The 21,913-nt window shown below is 34.1% G+C and overlaps 1 protein-coding gene and 1 pseudogene across 1 annotated transcript; both read left to right on the top strand.

Moving 5' to 3' along the window:
- Positions 1-6,005: 6,005 nt before the first annotated feature.
- On the top strand, positions 6,006-10,343 carry LOC114749160 (cystathionine beta-lyase, chloroplastic-like; annotated as a pseudogene).
- A 3,405-nt stretch (positions 10,344-13,748) lies between these two features.
- Positions 13,749-16,596, top strand: LOC114749153 (uncharacterized). Its single transcript, XM_028937645.1, has 7 exons — positions 13,749-13,788; positions 14,117-14,967; positions 15,048-15,234; positions 15,437-15,800; positions 15,971-16,052; positions 16,142-16,228; positions 16,297-16,596. The coding sequence occupies exons 1-7, from the start codon at positions 13,749-13,751 to the stop codon at positions 16,594-16,596; spliced, it is 1,911 nt and encodes a 636-aa protein (XP_028793478.1).
- The last annotated feature ends 5,317 nt before the right edge of the window (positions 16,597-21,913 follow it).

Here is a 21,913-nt window from a genome sequence, read left to right as displayed (position 1 = left end):
TAAAACAATAATAAAAAAATATTTAATAAAACCATTTTATAAAATATATGTAAAATTTTAACCATTTAAATTTCAATCTTAGTTGTTGACATGAGTGGAGGAGAAAGAAAGTGCAGACATCCCTTTTCTGAGCGAAAGAATTGTCAATGTTGGAATAATTATTAAACATTGGGATGTTACAAGCGACTTAAAAAATCATACTTTAAAATTTCATACCACTAACCACTGGCTATTTCATGCTATGTAGCTGTTTAATCCCTATCCACAAGTGTGAAATCCCTGCTAGATTCTCTAATAAAGTAATTTTCTTATATAAATTAAAGGATAAGGTGCACTCGGTATCCTAATATATTTTGAAAGTGCATTTAGTATCCTAAACTATTTAATGGTGCCTCCAATCTAATAAAAGTGGAACACTTCTACCCCTAGTTAATAGATAATGTAACTCCGTTTAATGGGGAGGAAAAAAAAAGGCTTCCATTAAAATGATACCCTTGCCGGCGACAATGAGAATCTCACTCTTCCATCTTCCCATTTCTTATTATTCTTCTGTAAATTTGTCTTGATCTTCTTAACTCCCTGGTGCTGATTTCGCGTCTCACAAAATGCCCTCCAATAGAAGAAAAGTCGATGGACAAGATTCTAGATGTGGGACTAGGTTTTCTATTTCTTCTTCATCCAGATCGTCGTAGCCATCTCTCCATAACTTATCATTGGAGGTGGTGCTCATACAAAACCTCAGCGACATTTTCTTCTTCGAAACCTATCCCTTCTTCTTCCTCACACGAGGCGGCGGTGAGAGAGGCAAGACGCCGTCGTCGTCGTTGGACGCACCGGAGGTTGAGGAGCTATAGATTTTGCGGCGAGACGCAGACCCATCAATCCAACACTGTGGATTTTGTGATACTCATGGCGATTTCTCTGGATTCACCATTTTCAAATAAATCTACTGAGAATTTATTCCTTTCTTCCTTTTATAAATTCTACTGGAATCTGTTAAATGTTTTTGTCTTCGAAAAGACAAATATAAGACGACATCAACTAAGTCAGGGGGGCGCTCTTCATTTGAATTTGCCAACTATGGCAGATTAATTTGTTTGGTTGACCGCAGGGGAGGGGGAGGGGAGGTTAATTAAAGAAGGGGAAAAGAGGAGAAGAGAGGTCATAGGTTTTGTTTAGTTGGGGAGGAGGGGAAGAGATAGAAGATTTCTTGTTTGGTTCATAAGAGAGGGGAGGAGAGGTAATTATAAATTGATAAATATACCCTTATCTATATATTTAGACTTTTTTATATATATTTAGACTCTTTTATTCTTTTATTACAATATTTATATCAAAATTATTATTTCTTAATTTATCAATTTCAAAAATACCAATTACCTCACTTACATGTGATAAAAAATTATGATAAAAAGTTTAACATTCTATCTCATTAATTTTATAATTATAATACACACGCATGTGTATTAATATATATGATATGTATATATGATATAATTATAATACACACATGCTATGATATATATATATACACTAATATATATGCATGTTTGCAGCCTATATGAGATTATAATACACACACATCATGACATATAATTATAATATACACACGTTATGATATGTATATATCAATCGGTGTACATGAAAAATGATTCAATTGCTCAATACATGATATTCTTATTAGTTTCACTCTCAAAAACTGATTAAAATTATTCTCAATTTGGGTATTTTCTTCCTATTCGTTTTCAATCTATGCAAAATATAAGCCATGCTACATTATTATATCAACACAACAAAGTTAGAACTTAATAGAAAACAATCACACAGCATGTGAAGCCTATATATATAAATTAAGTATGCAGGCATACTGACAATGACAAAGACTTTGACTTTTCAAATAGCTAAGCAGTAAGTCAGCAACCTCCCCTACAGTATAATAATACCGGATGAAAAGAGATAGAAGGGAGAAAAGGTTTCTAATAAGAGGGGCAAATTTGGAATATTGAAAAACTAGTAGGGGTAGTTTAGTCAATATCAGATATAATATTTCTCTTCCCTCCAAAAAAACTCCAAATTTGGAGGGGACCAGAAGGAAGGGAGAGAAGCACTAAAAGACAAATTTCTTCCCTTCCCTACCCTCTATTTTTTCTAACCAAACACACTTATCCCCTCCCCTTCCTTTAACAACCCCTCCAACCAAACAGAGCCTCTAAACATAGAAGTGCTTTTACACGAAGGTGCTCGTTTTCAAAGTGCTTCTGAAACCACGGTTTGACCCAAACAGGCCCATAATAGTTCTCGCTTGTTGCTGTGGAAACCATTCATCATTTAAAATTTGTTAATATTTTGATTTAAACCTACTAAGATTTTGGGTTGTCAAGAAGATCAAACCAAACTTGGGGAAGAAAAGGAAAGATGAAAGAGTAAGCTTTTCATCATCCCGGGTGCTCGTTCAGTGTTGTGATCATCACTGTGATGCAATCTAGACTACATTCAAAATTAGATATAAATGGTTTAGATTTAGAATTTTTAATATGCAATTTTCTCAATAATAACTTTATTTTTTCAAAAAGTTTTAGTTATAAGATCATCTTTATTTTAAATTATGTATATATTAAAAATTATTTTAAATTATGTTTGTAATTATTTTTCTTTCTTGGGATTTCATTATAATTCTCCCATGAAGTTTTTTTTACAGATGGCATTTTACAAAATATGTGTCAATATTAAAAACAAGTAGAAATATACAGGTCTCAGTTGCATTAAATGGAGTAACATGGTCCGTTACCTTGGGTAGAATTGCTCCACTTTTATTAGATTGTGAGCAAAATTGCATCTCTAAATAATTTAGAGTGTTAGATGCACCTCTGAAGATAGTTCGAGTGTTGAGTACATTTTTATCCTAAATTAAATTCAAATTTTAAAAAATATGATTTTTTCAAAAAGATTAAATAATGTTAAAAGAAGCTGTTTTTGGTTAATTCCCGTATATTTAATTTTTTTGATAAATATGCGTTAAAATATTTTTATTTTCTACTTTAACCCTTTCATTTTTATATTAAAATTTTTCTATTTATTAATAATATTGGATAATTTGTAATTTATTTATTTATTTTTAATATTTTAAAAATTATTCATTTTTATTTTTCATCTTGAAAAATAAAATTTTTTGCTAAATACTTTTAAAATATGATAACATGAAAAATATATGCTTACCAAATGATTTGATTCTAAATTATTTAATGATGTTAATTTTAATTTGATTTTAAACATAATATATTTTGATATAGGGGTTGGGTTTTTTTTTTTTTTGTGAAAGGGGTTAGGGTATTTTAGTCCCTCACAAATTTGATCATTTTTCATCGTTCTGCTTTCTCTCATGCATCCATGTAAATCATTCATATATTTGATCATTTTTTTATGCTTTCTGCTTTCTCTCATGCATCTATTCAAATAGTATGGATAATAACGTTTTTTTTTTTTTTTGCTGGAGTTTTCTCCTTTCTCCTTTTTCTCTTCTCTCATTGTCGGTCTCTTTCAACTCTTCTTCCTATGCAAACGGAGGTTTAATGTTAATATTTTTTGCCAAAAAAAGTTAACGTTAATGTTAATGTACCGCAGTTAATTAATCTTAAATTCAATTTCTTTTGCTTAATTAGCAAAATTTTTTCTATCATGTTAAAGATGACCTGACCATGTGATTCACAGTAAAAAAAAAAAACCCTTTTTTTAGTGACTACTATTTTATTACATTCCAAATAAGGCATCAGGCAGCACGCCACTTCAATACTTTTCTCTGTTTTCAGTTGTTTGACTTTTTCATAAAATTACATGAAGATAGCATTATTGAGTCAAATTCAAGTATTATTAGGCTTAATTTGAAATCTCATACTCAAGTAGTTATAACTCATTCCACTAAAATCAAAGTCAAGTGGTAAGTTGCACTACATTTTGCTGTTGATTTTTATATTTATGTTCAACTAAATTGAATAGAATAATGATTGCTTTAAGACAAAAATATTCTAAAACAAATAAATATGGGGACGCCACTCTATGAGATATGGGACCTCATGAGATCCCAATTCCGATAAGTCTTCAGCTGACTGGGACTCTCCCTCTCTGATTCGTCAAAGTCAAAGCCGAAGAGCCATCATTCTTAGAAGGAGGCTTTGGGAAGGACGTATCTTGGGCGATAACTCATTATTTTCACATGGATATTCAGAGCATTATATATGTATATGTATGTGTGCGCGCTACTATTTTTTTTGTCATTAATATAATAGCCACTAAACTAATTTAGATAGCCTAAAAAAAGTAGTTAAGTTAGCTATTTGTTACAAATATAAATTGACTTTTCTGAAGTAACAATTTCAATCATGACTATTATTAGATGGAAACGTTCTTAATATATATATATAGTAATTAATATAGATACTTTGGAGATGAATTATAAATTTAGGACACAAGTAGATTGAAGTTAAATATTTAGAATCAAATATAACCCTTAACCAATTCTTATATAAAGGACCAAAGTAGTATGTTTATTAAATTAAACATGATATTGTATATACGGTTATGTTCTTATTTACAAGTGACTTGTAGGAGAAAAATTCAATTTTTTTAAAATAATATAAGTCACTTGCAGGGTAATTAATGACATTTTTTCAATTTTACCCCTGAATACAGTAAAAAAAACGTGAGAAAATGTACAACATATTTTTTTTTTTGCCAACACCCTTTTTTTAAAGAGGGGCAAGTGTAAAAAGATTTATCAACTTAATAAATTTATTGATATACGATAATGAGATACAAGTGACTTATGTATAGGAACAGAGTAATATATAATATTCAATTTAGTCCTATATATACGATATGATTTTTGAGGGAGGCATGGTCTTATTTATAAAGATACATTCAAGAAATATCCAAAATCTTAACTAAATTTTTCTTTTCATTTTTGCCCCCATTAATTACATGTTATATCATTGTATTAATTATTACTTCTTTTTTTACTTATTTTCTCTTACCCTCTTCCTCCATAAATAAAGATGTTTTTGAAAATAAAATATAATTTGTATACATTTATTATCTCTAATTAAATTTTTAATATGTGTAATTTAGGTATTCATATCATATCTATAGGATTGAAGGAGTATAAATTACCCAGATTTGTGATGTTCAATGCGCCCTAAAGAATACATTAGTCATTTTGGCAGAGTCCAGTTCAAACTTACGGACCTCCTCTGCCTTACTCTGCCAAACCCACATTGAAGATAATAGAAATCAATATCTTTGATGTAGGATAAGGAGGAATTCCCAAACAAAAAATTAATGCCAAAGAAAGTATTATTGTTTTCACAATATAACATTAGAATCCAACCTAGTTGAACTATAATCGTAAATCAAAGTCACTTATCTTATCGGTTTGATGCCTAATCTGATCCTTAAAACATTGTATATGACAGCTCGATAGGTTGGATCGACTAGTAGGAATTGTTGCAACTTAACTATGGATCTTAAGTTCCAGACTAGATAATGCAGCATTGTAAAGGCTGGAGACATCAATCGTAATGGTTCCGATCATGTATGGGCTTGTTTAAGTCCTTGTGACATAAGGGCTATCCTAGGACACGGGTTTAAAAAAAAAAAAAAACATCACATGTGAAAATGTGAGTATATGACTTTCTTTTCCAATAATGTACGTGAAGCTAAGAGCGTATAGTCCAATCAAAACGTGGGCTGCTTTCACCAATATAAAAAAGAGAATATCCCAAAACGGAAGCAGCCCCTTGAAAGCGACATAGAATCATTCTGTATCCCTCTGGTCATCTTTCCTTTTCAATAATGTCAACTTCACCTTTCATTCAAAAAAGTTCAAATGTGATTATGAGCATATATATACGTGCATGCATGGCTCTTATTCATACCACATTTCATCTCCACAGCCTCGAAGATCATAACCAAAACCTAGCGATCTCTCCTTCTTGATCTGATCTTTATTATTCATGGCATTGGCCTCAACTTTTCTCGTCAGCCCTTTCGTGGCTCCAGTCGCCATTAATCCCCGCAATAAAGTAACAACGTAACGATCATTATTTCAAACACTTGTATATGCTTAAAGAGCGATAAACTTGAACTGTCAAAAGCATCTGCAATATAATGCTTGCGTTTCTCTTCATTGTGTTCTAGAGTAGAAGTGCTGCAAATAAATGGGAGAGCTTGGGATTTAAAAATTTGAAGTCGAAACGACCCATCCATGCAAAGGGGTTCATAGTAAACTATTTGATCCAAGCGGAGGCCGACAGTATTGGAAAGAGCACTACTAACGTGCTTTTGGCCAATGGTTTGTGATGTGTTTCTTGTGTTTATATTGTGTGTGCGTGAGAATAGCTATCTATCTATCTATACACACACAGACATATGATTTTTGATTTAAATGTTAATAGTTTTAGCTTCTTTTTGCAGAAAAGTTGCCGACACGCGAACCTAGCATGTCTACAACGTTGGTGAATTACCACAATGACTTTGATCCTTATAAAGCAACCTCGACACCAATTTACCAAACTGCTACTTTCAAAATGGTGAAAATTTGATCCATGCTTATGCTCAGATCTTAAGCATATTGGTTCCATGATATTCTTTGCATATTCTAATTGTGTTCTATATGTTTTTCTTGAAGAAATCTGCTACAGAATTTGGTGAATATGGCTATTCTAGAAGTGCAAATCCTACCCGAGATACTTTGGAAAAGTGAATAGAACTATTCTTGGTTTTGTCTATAGACAGTTCTTTCTTCTTTAGATCCTCTTTGATGACTTGGCTTAACTTGTGCGTTCAGGTTATTAGCACAGCTTGACAACGCAGATAAAGCCTTCTGCTTCACCAGCGGAATGACTGCTTTGACTGCTGTTTGTGAACTGGTGAATCCTGGTGCATTTCCTCATCCTATTTATTTAGTTTTTTAATATTCCTAATACATATATTGAAATCCATAAAATTTTGTTTCCATTAAAAAAAAAATCACAGGACAACTTGCGTCAACATACTTTCTGCTGAATGCTTGCTTTTTATTGTTATTTACTGTTATAGATAATTTCAATACAGGTGATGAAATCATTGCTGTGGAGGATATCTATGGTGGATCATATAAATTCTTGAACGAACTGACTGCAAGAAAAGAAGGAGTTAAAGTGACGTGAGTTTGATATTTCAGATTTTGGGATGCCTTCCTTTTTCCCCCCACCTTTGGATTGTACTGAATTGTGCAAACAGAAAATTATATTGTTGGATTGATTCCTAGAAGATGATGATGATGAGGTTATAATGTTTAAACGCACAGAAAAGTAGATACAAGTAATCTAGAGAATGTGGAAGCTGCTATGGGAATTAACACTAAATTGATCTGGCTAGAAAGTCCCAGCAATCCTCAGCTCAAAATATGTGATATTCGAGTAAGTCATTTTCTACTTCAGCCGTACAACTTGATTTCATAAGAAAGAAGTAAAAGGCCATGCTCATATAATTCTTATCTATGTTCTTATGTGGACGCAACCTCACATAATTTTATGTATGGCATGTAACTTGGAGTATGGAATTCTTTTAAATGTAAGAAAATTAATTTTCTTCGATTTTTTTCTTGATTTATGTGCAGAGAATATCAGAGATTGATCATGCACATGGTGCTTTGTATTGGTGGACAATAGTGCATTGTCTCCTGTGTTAAGGGAGTGTTTAGGAAGCCTAATAAGCACTATTTAGAAGCACTTTTCCGCAAATCAAGGCATACTCCTCCACATATTTACCTTGTACACTATGAAAGCACTTCTGAAACCATAATTTTAATCTTACCCAAACACCCCTTAAGTCAGCCATTAGACCTGGGAGCAGGTACATTATATTAAATCATCCCTACGAAAGACAATAAAATATAAATGGATTTAATAATTTAATAACATGCATGCATGCTTCTCAATGCTATTATTAATGTTCTCTTTTCACTTTTTTTGTGTGTGAATAATTGAAGGAATTTTCAAGGAAATTAAACTATTTCAACTGCGCTTGGCACCCTTGGAATTTGTTTACACCCTACATGTAATACAAATTAAACAATAAATAAATTTCTGTTAAATGATGTTCCTATTTTCCTTTTTCCAGATATTGTTATGCATTCAAATACCAAATTTGTTGCCGGAATAGTAGTGTCCTGGCAAGGAGCCTCGCTACAAGAGATGAAGGGTAGTAGCTCTAATTAGTCTTTGTGTTTCAAACACTTGAGATGTTGAAGATACCGATTTATTTTTGAGCCTTTTTCAACCTGATCATTATATATACAACGAATTTTCGACTTAAATTTCAATTTAATGATAATTTTTTCAATCAGTATTTGATAAATAATGTAAATCTATGTGCTTCCCTCATATTTCTTTTTTCATTTGATCATCCTATAAAGGTTGGCAAAACACTTGGAGTCTTTTAAAAATACAACGGGCGCTGCCTTCTCCCCATCTGACTCCTGGCTCTGTTTAGAAGGAATTAAAACAATGGTTCTACGAGTTAAGGAGAAACAGGTATGTACCTCGCAAAACATTCTAATTAAAGTTATTCGTTGTTTCAAGTCTATATATACGAACAATATGATTCTTTTCGTTCCAATATATTCACCTTTTGCACAATTCATTTGATGATTAAAATGGCTTGTTTACATATAGCCACTTATAAGAGTACACACACATATTTACAAATAAATAACACTTCTGGAGACACTAGTTAATATTCTGAACTAATATGTTTCTCTATAATATTCCTGTTGGATTTTTCTAAAATTATACAGTGTCGTATGGAGTAATGAATTTTGAATAATGTATTAAATAACGGTGCTTCGTCAAAATTTCATAGTATCTCTATGCATAGCTAAGCTTCCAATTTAAGGTTTCAACGTATTAAATTTTGCAGAAAAATGCACAAATGGATGCTGAGTTTCTTGCCTCCCATCCTGGAGTTACGAAAATAATGTATCCTGGTTTTCCTAGTCATCCTGGATATGACTTGCACCACTCTCAGGTATAATTTGCCTGCTAAAATTATACTACTTTCGGTCCTAATTATAAGAACTAGTTGACTAATTTGATGAAATTAAGGAAATAAATTAAGTTAGTTATTTGTAATAAATAGATATTGTCTTTCCTAAAATATCCTTGCTAATCAAGTATATTGGTTAAAACTATCACTATTAGAAAGACTAACTTGGAAAAAAATATATAAATATGAGAGACAAAGTGGATTGGGGTCTTATATTTAGGATTAAAATAAAAGTCAAACGAGATCTTATATTAAGGACCGGAGGTAGTATATTAATTTTTTTTATTATATATGCTTGAAATAATTTTAGTCATTAATTGAGTTACTATTTCATAGGCGAGCGGGCCAGGATCTGTGCTTAGCTTCACGACAGGCTCACTATCGCTCTCAAAGCACATTGTTGAAAGTACCAAATACTTTAGTATGACTGTTAGTTTTGGTAAGTCTTTTTTTTTTTTTTTGTAGTATACATTTTCATGTAAATTGTTATCATTTATACATATTATTTCCCTTTGAGACTTCTCTATCATAGTTAACCCAAATGGTAAGATAGCAGGGAATGATAGAGACTTCAGTTGCAAATGGAAAATTTAAGAGTTAGCATGTCAAAATTTGATATTGTATAGTTCTCTATCATAATTTCTTGTATTCCTTTCTCCAAGGTTATTCTATCAATAACTAAAATCATCCTGGTAGACCATATTAACAACCTTACAATTATGAAGAAATTAATTCAAAATTTAAGTAAAGGACATTTAAAGAAATTAATGTGTTTAGACTGAGGGTATTATATTAAAAATTAGGGAGGAAAGAATACTTAAAAAAATCCCCAAAATAGTAAATTTTATTATTATTATTATTTTAGAAATTTTTTCTTCCCATTATTCCCTCCCTCCCACTTTCCTTTCACTTCTCCCTCCATCCAAACATAGCGATCGTGAGGAATTGATATAATGATAAGAATTGGTCTTCTAATAATAAGGAGGAATTGGTCTTATAATAAGAATTGTTAGATCTACATTTAGAGGATAAGCTTGATGTTACAAAATATAATGCTTAAACTCTTGTGAATTTTGTTGGTATTGTCAGGGAGTGTTAGTTCATCGATATGCTTGCCTTGGTATACTTCACATGCTGTCATTCCTGAAGAAGAGCGTATTCGCGTGGGTTTAACTAAAGATCTTGTACGTATTTCTGTGGGGATTGAGGATGTTGCTGATCTTATTACCGATCTTGACAAGGCACTCTCATTTGGATCACTATAATTTTCATATATTCCGACTTGCTCTTGCTTCAGATCATATGGTGCTCTCATTTTGGTTCAATTGAGGATTTTGTTTATTTGTTAGTTGCATTATCACGTTCCCATTTCTTTTTCTTTTTTTACCTATTTGTATAGCAATTTGTCATAACAACTTGGAATAATAAGCTTATTAAAGCTTTTATAGTGTTGGGATACTTTAGACCAAAATAAATGTGCTTTCGTTGAAATTTGATGAATGAGGACACTGGTTTGAATGACCTTTAATGCTTTTAGTTATTCAGATATTTACTTATTTTTTTATTTATATTTTCTCTCATCCATTCAAATAAGAGGGTTCATAATATTTTGAAATTTTTTTGAAAAAATACCTTTAAAATTTCAAAATTCCAAATTAGAAATGATTACAAAAATAAGTTGTTATTTGCTTTTCAAATACAGTCAATTGCTATTAAAGTATGGTAAAAAATTGATTTGAAATTTTAAATTTTAAAGATATTTTTTTAGGGTTCTCCCTAATATTTTTTCTCCTCTCTATTTTCTCTCTTCCCAACTTTTATTGCAATCCAAACCTAGTGGTACAGAATCACCAATTCAAGAAAGACCCTACTCTCTCAAAACATTGGGAAACAGAAAGATAGTAAATGATGAAGATAAAACTAACAATGCAAATGCAAGCATCAACACTGAAAAAAGACACTGACATTAACAATTAACAACCAATAAGATGTTAAAAAAAAAACAACTATCATCTAAAATCTCTACGTGAATTTACAGGTGGAAACAGGCTGGGTGGCCTGTTAGGGGCTTATGGCCTAACCTTTATTTGGTCTAGCCTAGCTCAGGCCTGTTTAACTTAATAGGCCAGGCTTAGACTCTCTAAAAGACCTATTAAGCCTATTAGGCTAACCTGGGCTGTTAGAAATTTATAATTATAATATATAAAAAAATTAGTTAATGGTATTGTTAATGTGCTCTTTTAATTTATTTTTTAATTTTAATTTATAGTTAATAGCTTAGTTCTTCCTTAGATTTTGAAGTTTAGTTAACAAGTGAAGATAAAAATATAATTTAAAATAAAATATCAAGAAATAATATGATCTTTAAATCTTAAAAATATAAATAAAATAGGAAAGAAAAATTATGTTCCAAGAATGATGTATTAATTAACTTATGTATTATGTTAATTAAATTATGATACTCTCTTTATTCAATGTAAAATTAATAGTTTTTTCTCTTTATTTATTTGTCTTTTTTTTTTGTACTTAAACATAGTCTTGTCCCAAATTTCAACATACAACTAAAACTAGTTTTCAATAATATCCTTGTAAATTGTAATTAAGATTAAAATAGTACTTATGATGCTAAAAGTTAAATAAAAGACAAGACTAAAAAATTAATTATTATGCACGCTTCTTTTAATTTTCGCCTTTTTTCTAAAAAATATCATTGTAATCTGAATTTTTTTTAAAATACAGGCTTTTTAACAGGTTTCAAGTCATGTCAGACCTTTATACAAACTAGGCTCAAGCTTAAGGATAAGCCTGTAACAGGCCACAGGTCAGGTGCAGGCCTATAGGTTACAAAACAAGCCTCGCCTGTTAAGAGTAAGACCAGGCCTGTTTCCACCTTTTTACGTGAACTAATCACTAGACCGCTATAAGGTTTATAGAATATATAGATTATATGATCATTCTTCAATTTTGTTAATTATTTTCAAAATCTCCTTTTAATACTCTATACTTTTTCATATTGTTAAGAATGGATCGTAAAATATTTTAATTTTTTCTGAATAATTAAAATTTATAACTTTATAATGTAAGTTTTATTATCTTCATCTCTAATTGAAAAAAATATTTTAAATAATTAAGGGAGAAAGACATTTTAAGATCTACCAAATATGATAATTTCGAAATGATTTCTTGCAATGACTTAATTTCATTGAAGTTTTTAGAGAATATTCTAGAATTAATATTTTTGTGAAATAATCTAATTATTCTTTGTGAAATTAGTTATTATTATTGGGAAAATGACAAGAAAATGACTGTTGAATTCTAAAATGACAAAATGGGCATGTAAATTACTGAAATGACAAAATGGGCATGGGGTATCAATATGGAATTTGGATAATTCGCCAAAAAGATTGAAATGCCCTCAATTTTTTCGGAAGTCAAAGGGCAGGATATTGTGCAACGGAACTGGAGTTTGGTTGGCGGTTCTCCACTCAGTGAAACTGCATAGACCATAGGGTTCTCCGAACTCTCACATTGCACTCGGCGAAACTGCATATGGTTGTCGCAAGTCTCACATTACCATGGTTGAGGAACTGTGAACGAGGAATGTGAATAGCGTCCAGCTTCTTCGTCTTTTCCGTGGGTCGCAGTGAGAAGCAATAAACCAGTGACAAGCTTCAATCTTCAGAAGGGAGAGGGGGTGGCTAGAGAGAGAGATTCTGAGGGAGAGCACCTGTAAGGTCGTCACCGGTTGAGGAAGAAGTCGATATTCGTTCCGACCTCGGTAAGCCACCTAAATCTCTCCGTCTTGTGCTTGTCTGATTGGAGTGTTTTGATTTGGGGAAAACGATGAATGTTGGTTGTAAAGTGGGGGAAGCAATGGTAAAGGCTTAAAATGGAATGTAAAGGTAGATTAGATTAAAAGTCGGTGCTTTTGTGTGTGACGGAATTACAGAAGTTGTTTGCTTGCTCTGATTCATATAACTCGGTCCATGTTTGACGAGATATCTCTCTGATTGTTGTTGTCTGATTGCTGTGTTGCTGTAATGTTGGAAGGCATAATATACGTGTGTGTTTATGATTGCTACACTACTTTTAGAAGCCCATAAATTGAGACCACTGTCGCACATGAGCCAGTGGATGCTTCCTGTTTCCGCCCCCTTGTTTGGTCTATTCGTGTAATGGACATTGCACATTTTTAGCATTGTGTATGGGACTAAAATGAGTTCAACTATATCCCCATATTGGTTATGCAAATTTAACATTGTAAAATAAATTGAAAGGGGTGACTCTTCGTGGGTAGAACTCTGTTTTGAAGATATAGCTACCTAATGGGCATAACCTCAGTCATTTAGCGGTGCAATTTACCTGGGGATGAACATGCATATTCATTTCAGTATGTACCAAGTGAGAATAACCTTTGTGGCCTTCTTATGTATTGCTATTATTTACTTGGTCATCTGTGGCACTGTGTAGTAGTAATTTCCATAATATAAGTTACTTGAAGATGCAAATTTTGTAACATTTCATCGAGAAAGAATCACTTTTGATGCATATTCATTTATTTTTTAATCTGTTGGTCTGAGGATTGAAGAGGTAGAGATTAATCTGCTGGTTTGAGGATTGAAGAGGTAGAGGTCGCTGAAGTGCTGAGAAGCATCAATCGCATTGCTGTCATGGAGGAGGTTGGCGAAGTAACTGTGACTGTGACAAACGGTAATATGCATTGTAATAGGAATTGAGTGGTTGAGTTATATAGGTTTGGTAAGATTAGATTGTTTTTAGTTTGTTGTTAAAGTGTATTATGTCATTAGTCTCTATTTTCTGCTCTGTTCTGTGAAGTGAGAAAGAAGCAATAACATTCATTACGTGATCAGCAAATTTAGTTATCTGAGTAGTAAATAGTCGAGGTTCATTTTGTGGCTAAATAACAACACCTATAATGTGAATGACTACACTGGAAATGGTAATGACAACTTTTTTGAAATGCAAAGAAAGTTGAGCTGTTCAACTGACCAGATTTAGTTATTTATGCTTGTTGTAGAAGGAGGGCCAAGTGAAGAAGTGAAGAATGGCTACATGTTGTTTAGACGAGAATTTCTTAAGGGTGGGGAGAAGTTTAAGAATATGTCTGAACAAGTGAAAAAGGCATCAAAGGCATGGAAGCAGTTGACACCAGAGGAGCAGAAGAAATACAGTGATAGGGTGAAGCAATCAAGAAAGGAAGGGATGAAGAAGAAGAGGAAGAAAAAAGTGGCTTTTAGCACTCGTTGCTCGGTTCGGCAATTTAAGTCATTAGTGGACTTCATAAAAGATGATGAAGATTTGAAAGTGAGGGTACAAAATTTAGGCTTTGGCCATTTACTTGACATTGGATGTGAGAGACTCCCTCGTGACCTCATAGTATGTGTTCTCCGAGCATATGATCCGCCTACCCATCAATTTCTAATAAGAGGGATAATAAAGGAAATAGAAGCAAATGATGTTGCAAACTTGTTGGGTGTACCCCACACAGGGGAGAAGGTAAAAATGGACGTATGTGATGATGATGAGACATACCAGAGGTTGAAGGAGGAATTTGGTAAAGTCCCTTATACGAAGATACTCAATGACATTAAATCTGGGCAGAAGAAAGATGAGTTTGAGTTCTTGTTTATGCTGTACACACTTGGGAGTTTTTTAACTCCTACTTCACAAACAACTGTGAGTGACAAGCTAATAAGAGTCATGTGCTGTACCATGAAGGGATTTCACCAATTTGATTGGGCCACGTACATTGTGAAGCACTTGTGGAAAGAGATGGGAGATTATGTGAAAGTGTACACAAAAGCAAAGAAAGACGAAGATGAAGATGAAGGAAGCTGCAATGTGGGAGGATGCATCTACCTCCTGTTGGTATGTATTTCTGACTTATGCTTCTAAGTTATTGTTTTCTTTATTTGTGGAATTGGCAAGTTAATGATTTACTCTTGTAGTTATATTTTGCTGAGCACTTCCCACTATCCAAAACTGTTGAGAGAGGGTCCCTAAATGCCATTCAATTCTGGACTGATGAGAAGATAAGGAAGCTGGAAAAGAAGGAGAGGGAAAGCAAGAGGGGTTTACTGTATAAGGGCAAGGGAAGTATGGATAGAAGTGGGAAGGATGAAGGAAAACGCAGAAGTGTGGGTCATTTACACCCGGTATGTGCTTTCATTACTAATTTTCATTCTCATTCGCAAATAATCTCATGAAAAAAGTGTTTACTCATTTTAAATTGTTTGCTGCAGGAGTTATAGAAGTTGCACGGACGATTGATGGCTCAGATTGAATTAAGCACTAGGAGGCTTATAAGTGCAATGAAGATGAGCTGGATAAGGTGCAGATAAGGATAGGGAAAATAATGTGACCACAGATGATGAGGACCCTATTGACGTCCCAGATGATGATAAGGGAGATGATGATGCATTTGGCGATGAGGACCCCCATGATCATGATGGACATGAGTCTGATCATGAAGGTGATGATAGAGATGAGTTCCACAAGGGAGATGATCAGGGAGACGATGATGCAACTGGCTCAGATAGAGGTGATGACATCAGTGTTGCAGCAAAAGGTGCAGACAAAGAAATTATGGAGTCTCCCCTGCCCTTTTCCCCCATGGACAAGGGATGTCAACTCCAAAGGTCGCAAAGGGAGATGAAATCCGCTATCAATTCTCCATGGATTTTGACAAAGCCAATTAAGAGGTGAAAGAGGCCCATAGATGACAAGAACCGGTTTTATGACATAGTTTCCCGTATGTGTTCAAGTAAGGAGGGTGACATGTATGTACATATCCACTTCCCACGTAATCATATTCATTACAGTTTTGTGCTAATTGATTACATGCATAATGATGTTGACAACATATTTTTAGGCCTTTGGTGAAAATCTCTGATGAAGATATCACTCGGGATCAGCTAAGGACACTTGGTGGAATTGAGAAAATAGGTAACCGGGTAAGTAGAATATTTGTGATGAGGTCATTTAATTGTTTAGTAGATGCTGTGTTTTGGGTTCATCAAAACAATCATCTCTTTGCGTGCAGCTGATGTCAACTGTGTGCAAGACTCTAATGGCTGATATGGAGAACGAAGGGCAGGTGAAGCGGCACATTTTTTATGCTGACTTTATGGTAAGCTTGCTGAGATATTTTTTTTTGTCGATTGATATTGATAAATGACTAAAATGTTCATGTTTTAGGCAATAATGGCAGCTAACCCAAAGCTGTGGGATGCTACAAAACGGAAGAAACAATTTTTACCTGAAAATGTAAGCTACAATATAGGAGAATGTGATTTGATCTTTGGACCCACACTTGTTGGCACTCACTGGTTCTGTGTTGTGCTTGAGCCTAGCATAATGAATTTCTATGTGCTGGACTCAATGAAGCCAAATTTAGAGGGTAAGAAGAAGAGCAAGAAGAAGGGTGTAATTATTGATGACATGACGACCGTGGTCACTGAATGTGTAAGGATAATGCAACTCATCTTCTATGATTGACATTTCATTTACCTTTTATTTACAATTGCGTAATGATATTGTGCAGAGGAATAGATTTTATGATATTATTGAGATAGTTAAGCCTAATGCCACTAGGAAGAAGAAAATGAGTGATATCATTTGGGCTCCTGTTCCGCAACAAAACAATCTGTGAGTAGTTTATGTTGTTGATATTATTACGTCTCAAAGCAGCCCAATGTGTTATTTTCATTCTTTTACATCGTTGGGATGTTTTCATGTGCAGGCGAGACTGCGGCGTTCATGTATTAATATGGTTGAGTAAATGAAAGCCCGGTGAGATACTTCACTATACGGATGAACAAGTGGCTGAATTCCGACGAAACCTCATGTGGTGGCTAATGAATCATGAGCTTAATTCAAGAAGTAATGAAGCATTAAGCTTGCTTTCATCAACCCAAGCCACCATACTGACCAAAAGACGGCATCTGTGATAGGAGGAGACATTATGTAGATTAGGCATATAGTTCTTGTAAAAGCAGTGCTAATTTGAAGTCTTAATATTTGACTTATGGTTGGAGGTACTAAGTGGCTGCCAGTTGTTGGCCTAATTGCAATCCTTTTTGGGATAATTTGAGTAAAAAAGTTATGGTATTTACAACATGCCATGTGATTTCCGTGATGATAATCACAAGTTGATTATTTGTGCCCCAAATTACATCTACTTGGACCCAGGTTCACTACACAAGTAATAGGATTAACAACTTTCGGATTGAGAATTGCAACCTCTGTAATGATAGTTACCACATCGCTGTTGCCATTTGCATCTGAAGTCTTTCAAGCCCAAATCACGTTTTTTGAATCCATTTTTGCTACCCCAGTAATAATAATGACAACATTTATACTGATAATTGCAACTTATGTAATGATAGTTACAATCTTCCTATTGCCTTTTTCAACTCTGCATGTTCATACTAAGTAACACTTTTTTAACGAAAACCCACTACCCCGGTAATGATAATCACAACATTGTAATGAACTTTGCAACTTTTTTAATGATTGTTACCACCTCGCTATTGCTTTTTGCAACTGCATTTTCATCCCCACGTATAAATTGTCACAGAATTTCATAACCTAGGTAATGAAAATCACAACATTGTTAAGGGAAATTGCAACTATAGTAATGAGATTTACCATTATGGTTTCCCCATTTGCATCCCCATGTTCAGGAAATTGTCCCATTTTCGATTCCTTTAAGTCAAACCCACACATCAAATTGTTTAGGAAATTTTACTACCCCTATAATGATAATGACAACATTGGAAATGTTAATTACAACTTCAGTAATGAGATTTACCAGTCTGCTTTTCCCATTTCTGGTTCCCTTAACTCAAACCTACGCATCAAATTGTTCAGGGAATATCACTACCCACGTAATCATAATGACAACATTTGAAGTCTTAATTGCAACTTCACTAATGCGATTTACCAGTCTGCTTTTCCCATTTCCGGTTCCTTTAACTCAAACCCACGCATCAAATTGTTCAGGAAATTTTACTACCCCTGTAATGATAATGACAATATTGGTAATGTTAATTGTAACTTCAGTAATGAGATTTACCAGTATGCTTTTCCCATTTCCGGTTCCCTTAACTCAAACCCATGCATCAAATTGTTCAGGAAATTTTACTACCCCTGTAATGATAATGACAACATTGGAAATGTTAATTGCAACTTCAGTAACGAGATTTATTAGTCTGCTTTTCCCATTTCCGGTTCCCTTAACTCAAACCTACGCATCAAATTGTTTAGGGAATATCACTACCCACGTAATTATAATGACAACATTTGAAGTCTTAATTGCAACTTCACTAATACGATTTACCAGTCTACTTTTCCCATTTCCGGTTCCTTTGATTCAAACCCACGCATCAAATTGTTCACAAAATTTCACTACCCCCGTAATGATAATGACAACATTGAAAATCTTAAACGCAACTTTAGTGATGATATTTACCACTCTGCTTTTTCCACTTCCACTTCCTTTATTTCAAAGTCAAGTAACATATTTTCAGGGAGTTTCACTAGCTCGAAAATGATAATAACAACATTGGTAATGTGAACAACAACATCGTTGATGGCATTAACCACTCCAGTCATACCCATTGGCAACTTCCACCATCTCCCTCGAGGGCATTAAACAAAAGGTCATCTGTGTTGACAAAATAGCATAGAAGTACACCTGAAGAGCATCATAGGATGTCTACATTAACATTCAGACTTTACTACATGTGTAATGGAATTGACCACTGAAGTGACAATATTTACCAAAAACCAGTAGGCCCATTACAGAAGCTACATAACTTATATTCAAATGACAAGTTAACAGTAAGATTAACCCACCACCTAATGTTTCCTCGTCATTCACATTACAAAACATATCCTACCCAGTGAATATCATTTACAAAAAGGATAGCCTACCCATCATACGATTTTTACATTAACATTTAGACTTTACTATATCTGTAAAGGAATTGACCACTGAAGTGATAATATTTACCAAAAACCAGTAGGCCCATCACAAAAGCTACATAACTGATATCCAAATGACAAGTTAACATTAGGATTAACCCACCACCTAATGTTTTCTTGTCATTCAGATTACAGAACATCTCCTACCCAGTTAACATCATTAACAAAAAAGATAACCTACCTATCAATCCTTCTCCCAAAAAAATTAAAAAGGATTCAAGAGTCATTCCATTCCTATTAAAAAAAAATTACCCCTATTGGTATTGACATGAAACCTTAAGTTGGGCTTGGATTCTTGCATGTTCTTATGTGGCCAACTTGCTGGCATGCACTACAATGGTATACCTTCTTGTTTTGAAACTGCAACTCTTGCCTATTTATCCTAGGCCTTCCAGGCGGTCGACTAGTCAAAGGTGGTGCCAAAAACACTTGACCTGCTATATCTTGCAGCCAATAGTTATTAGGATTTGGCATGTCGATTGTCACCACTAGAGTCATCGTCCTACCATAAATCTTTTGTTGGGATGTAATCTTGTAGCATTTTTCAACAAAATCATACACATTGCAATTCAAGGCCTTGATAGCTGCACATGCATGTAGGCATTTGATGCCTGACATTTCCCAAGCTGCATAGCTATGTTCACCTTTTTCAAGATCAACATTAATGGCTCCTTTTGCTGTATGGACACACACCCTACCCCTTCCGTAAGGAACACTTAACATTTGTGCAGATCTTGCCACATTTTCCATCAATGTTGCATTTGTATTTGGGCCTACACCATTCTTCCATTTGCTCATTGCCATGCTTGCTGTATACATTTTCTTGGCTACTTTTTCATGATGCTCATGTATAAGTTGGGCAACATTATATCTTCTCTCCTTCAGCATCCACGCATTGAATGACTCTGTAAGGTTTATTGTTATGTTGTCCCATCATTTAAAAGGGAACTTGCTTAAGGCCCACTTATGAATATCACCATAATTGACAAGCCATTCAAATAATTGGGAATTGAAGTGTCTCATGTTATCTATTGCTTGATCAAACTCTGTGTCAATCCTTGCATATGCAATGGCATCTAGGAAATGTAGTCCATCCTCCCTTGTGTTGCTACTTGTCTTCCTTTTTCCTTTATTTAACTTGATCATTTGTGTACTGAAATTCTCCTTAATATGTCTGTAATAGTATGCATGTCACTCACCTCCGAATATTGCTTGCACAGCACCTATAATTGCATTGTGTCGGTCTGAAATGATTGTTAATTGCATTGACCCAACTATCTCCTTAATCATATGTAAGAACCATGTCCAATCCTCAAGCGTCTCTCCCTTCACAATCGCAATGGCAAAAGGTAATAATTCATTGTCCGCATCATAAGCCGACGCTGAAAGTAGCGTCCCCTTATACGGTCCACTTAAATGACTTCCATCAATATACAGTACATGTCTAGCACCAGCAATAAAACCCTCTATACAACACCCATAGGCTATGAACACACGCTCAAATCTGTTGTTCCTTGCAGCCACCCATTTTGCCACTGTTTTGTTATCGGTTTCCTTCAACCGGTCACATATCTATGGAATAAGCATGTAAGTTTGATCAGGTCTACCATGTATGTCCTCTAACACTTTTTCCTTGGCCCTGCATGCTTGCTTGTATGTCAACTTCACACCATAATCTCTTTCCAACCTCTTTTTTATATCATTTGGATGCATGTCTATATGATTCCTAACCTCTTCAATTATAATTGATGATGTCAAGCTAGCTGATCCACCATGTGTCACGTGAAAATTGTTTTGGGCATTATGAACATGCTCATTTTTAAATGTTGTTACACGTAAAAATGTTGGAGTACTCTTTCCAGTTGCTCTCGCACTGATCCTCCATGGACAACCTTCAACATTGCATTTGACATACATATGGGCATTAGAATTCTTCACATATTTATACTCAAATTTGTTTGCAATGCTGATTTTGTGTAGTTTCTTCTTGAAATCATCCGCATCTGAAAAAGTCTGCCTCAATCCTAACAATACTGTCTTCCATTTCAGGGAATTCATTCCTAGCAAAGGAGTTGGTGCACTCTCTACTGCATATGGCAGGCTAAGAACATTTTCAGCTACTATGTAATTCACACATTCGACAGCATCCTCAATCATTGGCTCATCATTTTGCTGTGACAGTCCCGACAATTTTGACATACTGCATGTATAATCACAACATTTGTTATGATATTAACAACAACATTATCGCAAGTAACAACTTCCATAATCATAAACTTGTGACTTACCTGTTTCGATCAGCCACTTCTTCCTCTGTATTCTCATTACCTTTAGTTGCTACGTAAACATGTGCATTACTATCATGATACTCAAATAAGTTGTCAACTTCATCATCATCAATAAGATCTATTAATATCCTATCATTCAAGCCCAATGTGTATTTAATGTCGCAACCATTACTATCTACACCAAACCATTCTCCTATCATAACCATTAAATCTTCAAGCCTTATACCCTCCTTGATCACTCTTCCCTGACAGTTCCACCATAGTACTTAACTTCACCATCACCATTTTCTGCAAACTTCCCACCCACATGAAAGTAACAAGCAAGACGCTTTAAAGATGTTGACCCAATGTTAGATGTCATCAAAGCTACCTAACCTCCACCAGAGAAGCATAAATCAATATTTTAGTTCCTCAATAATCAATTTCATTTATCAGGATTTCGAAACTTTTCTTACAATTTCACAAAAAATGCAACACCCAAAAAACGAGCACACACACTTGCTGCATTGACAACTTAAATATGGGATTTTACAATTCCA

Source organism: Neltuma alba, unplaced genomic scaffold, assembly GCF_004799145.2.
Source record: "Neltuma alba isolate B1F8T4 unplaced genomic scaffold, ASM479914v2 tig00005966_pilon, whole genome shotgun sequence".
Taxonomy (NCBI): Eukaryota; Viridiplantae; Streptophyta; class Magnoliopsida; order Fabales; family Fabaceae; genus Neltuma; species Neltuma alba.
This window is presented reverse-complemented; position numbering and strand designations above follow the sequence as displayed.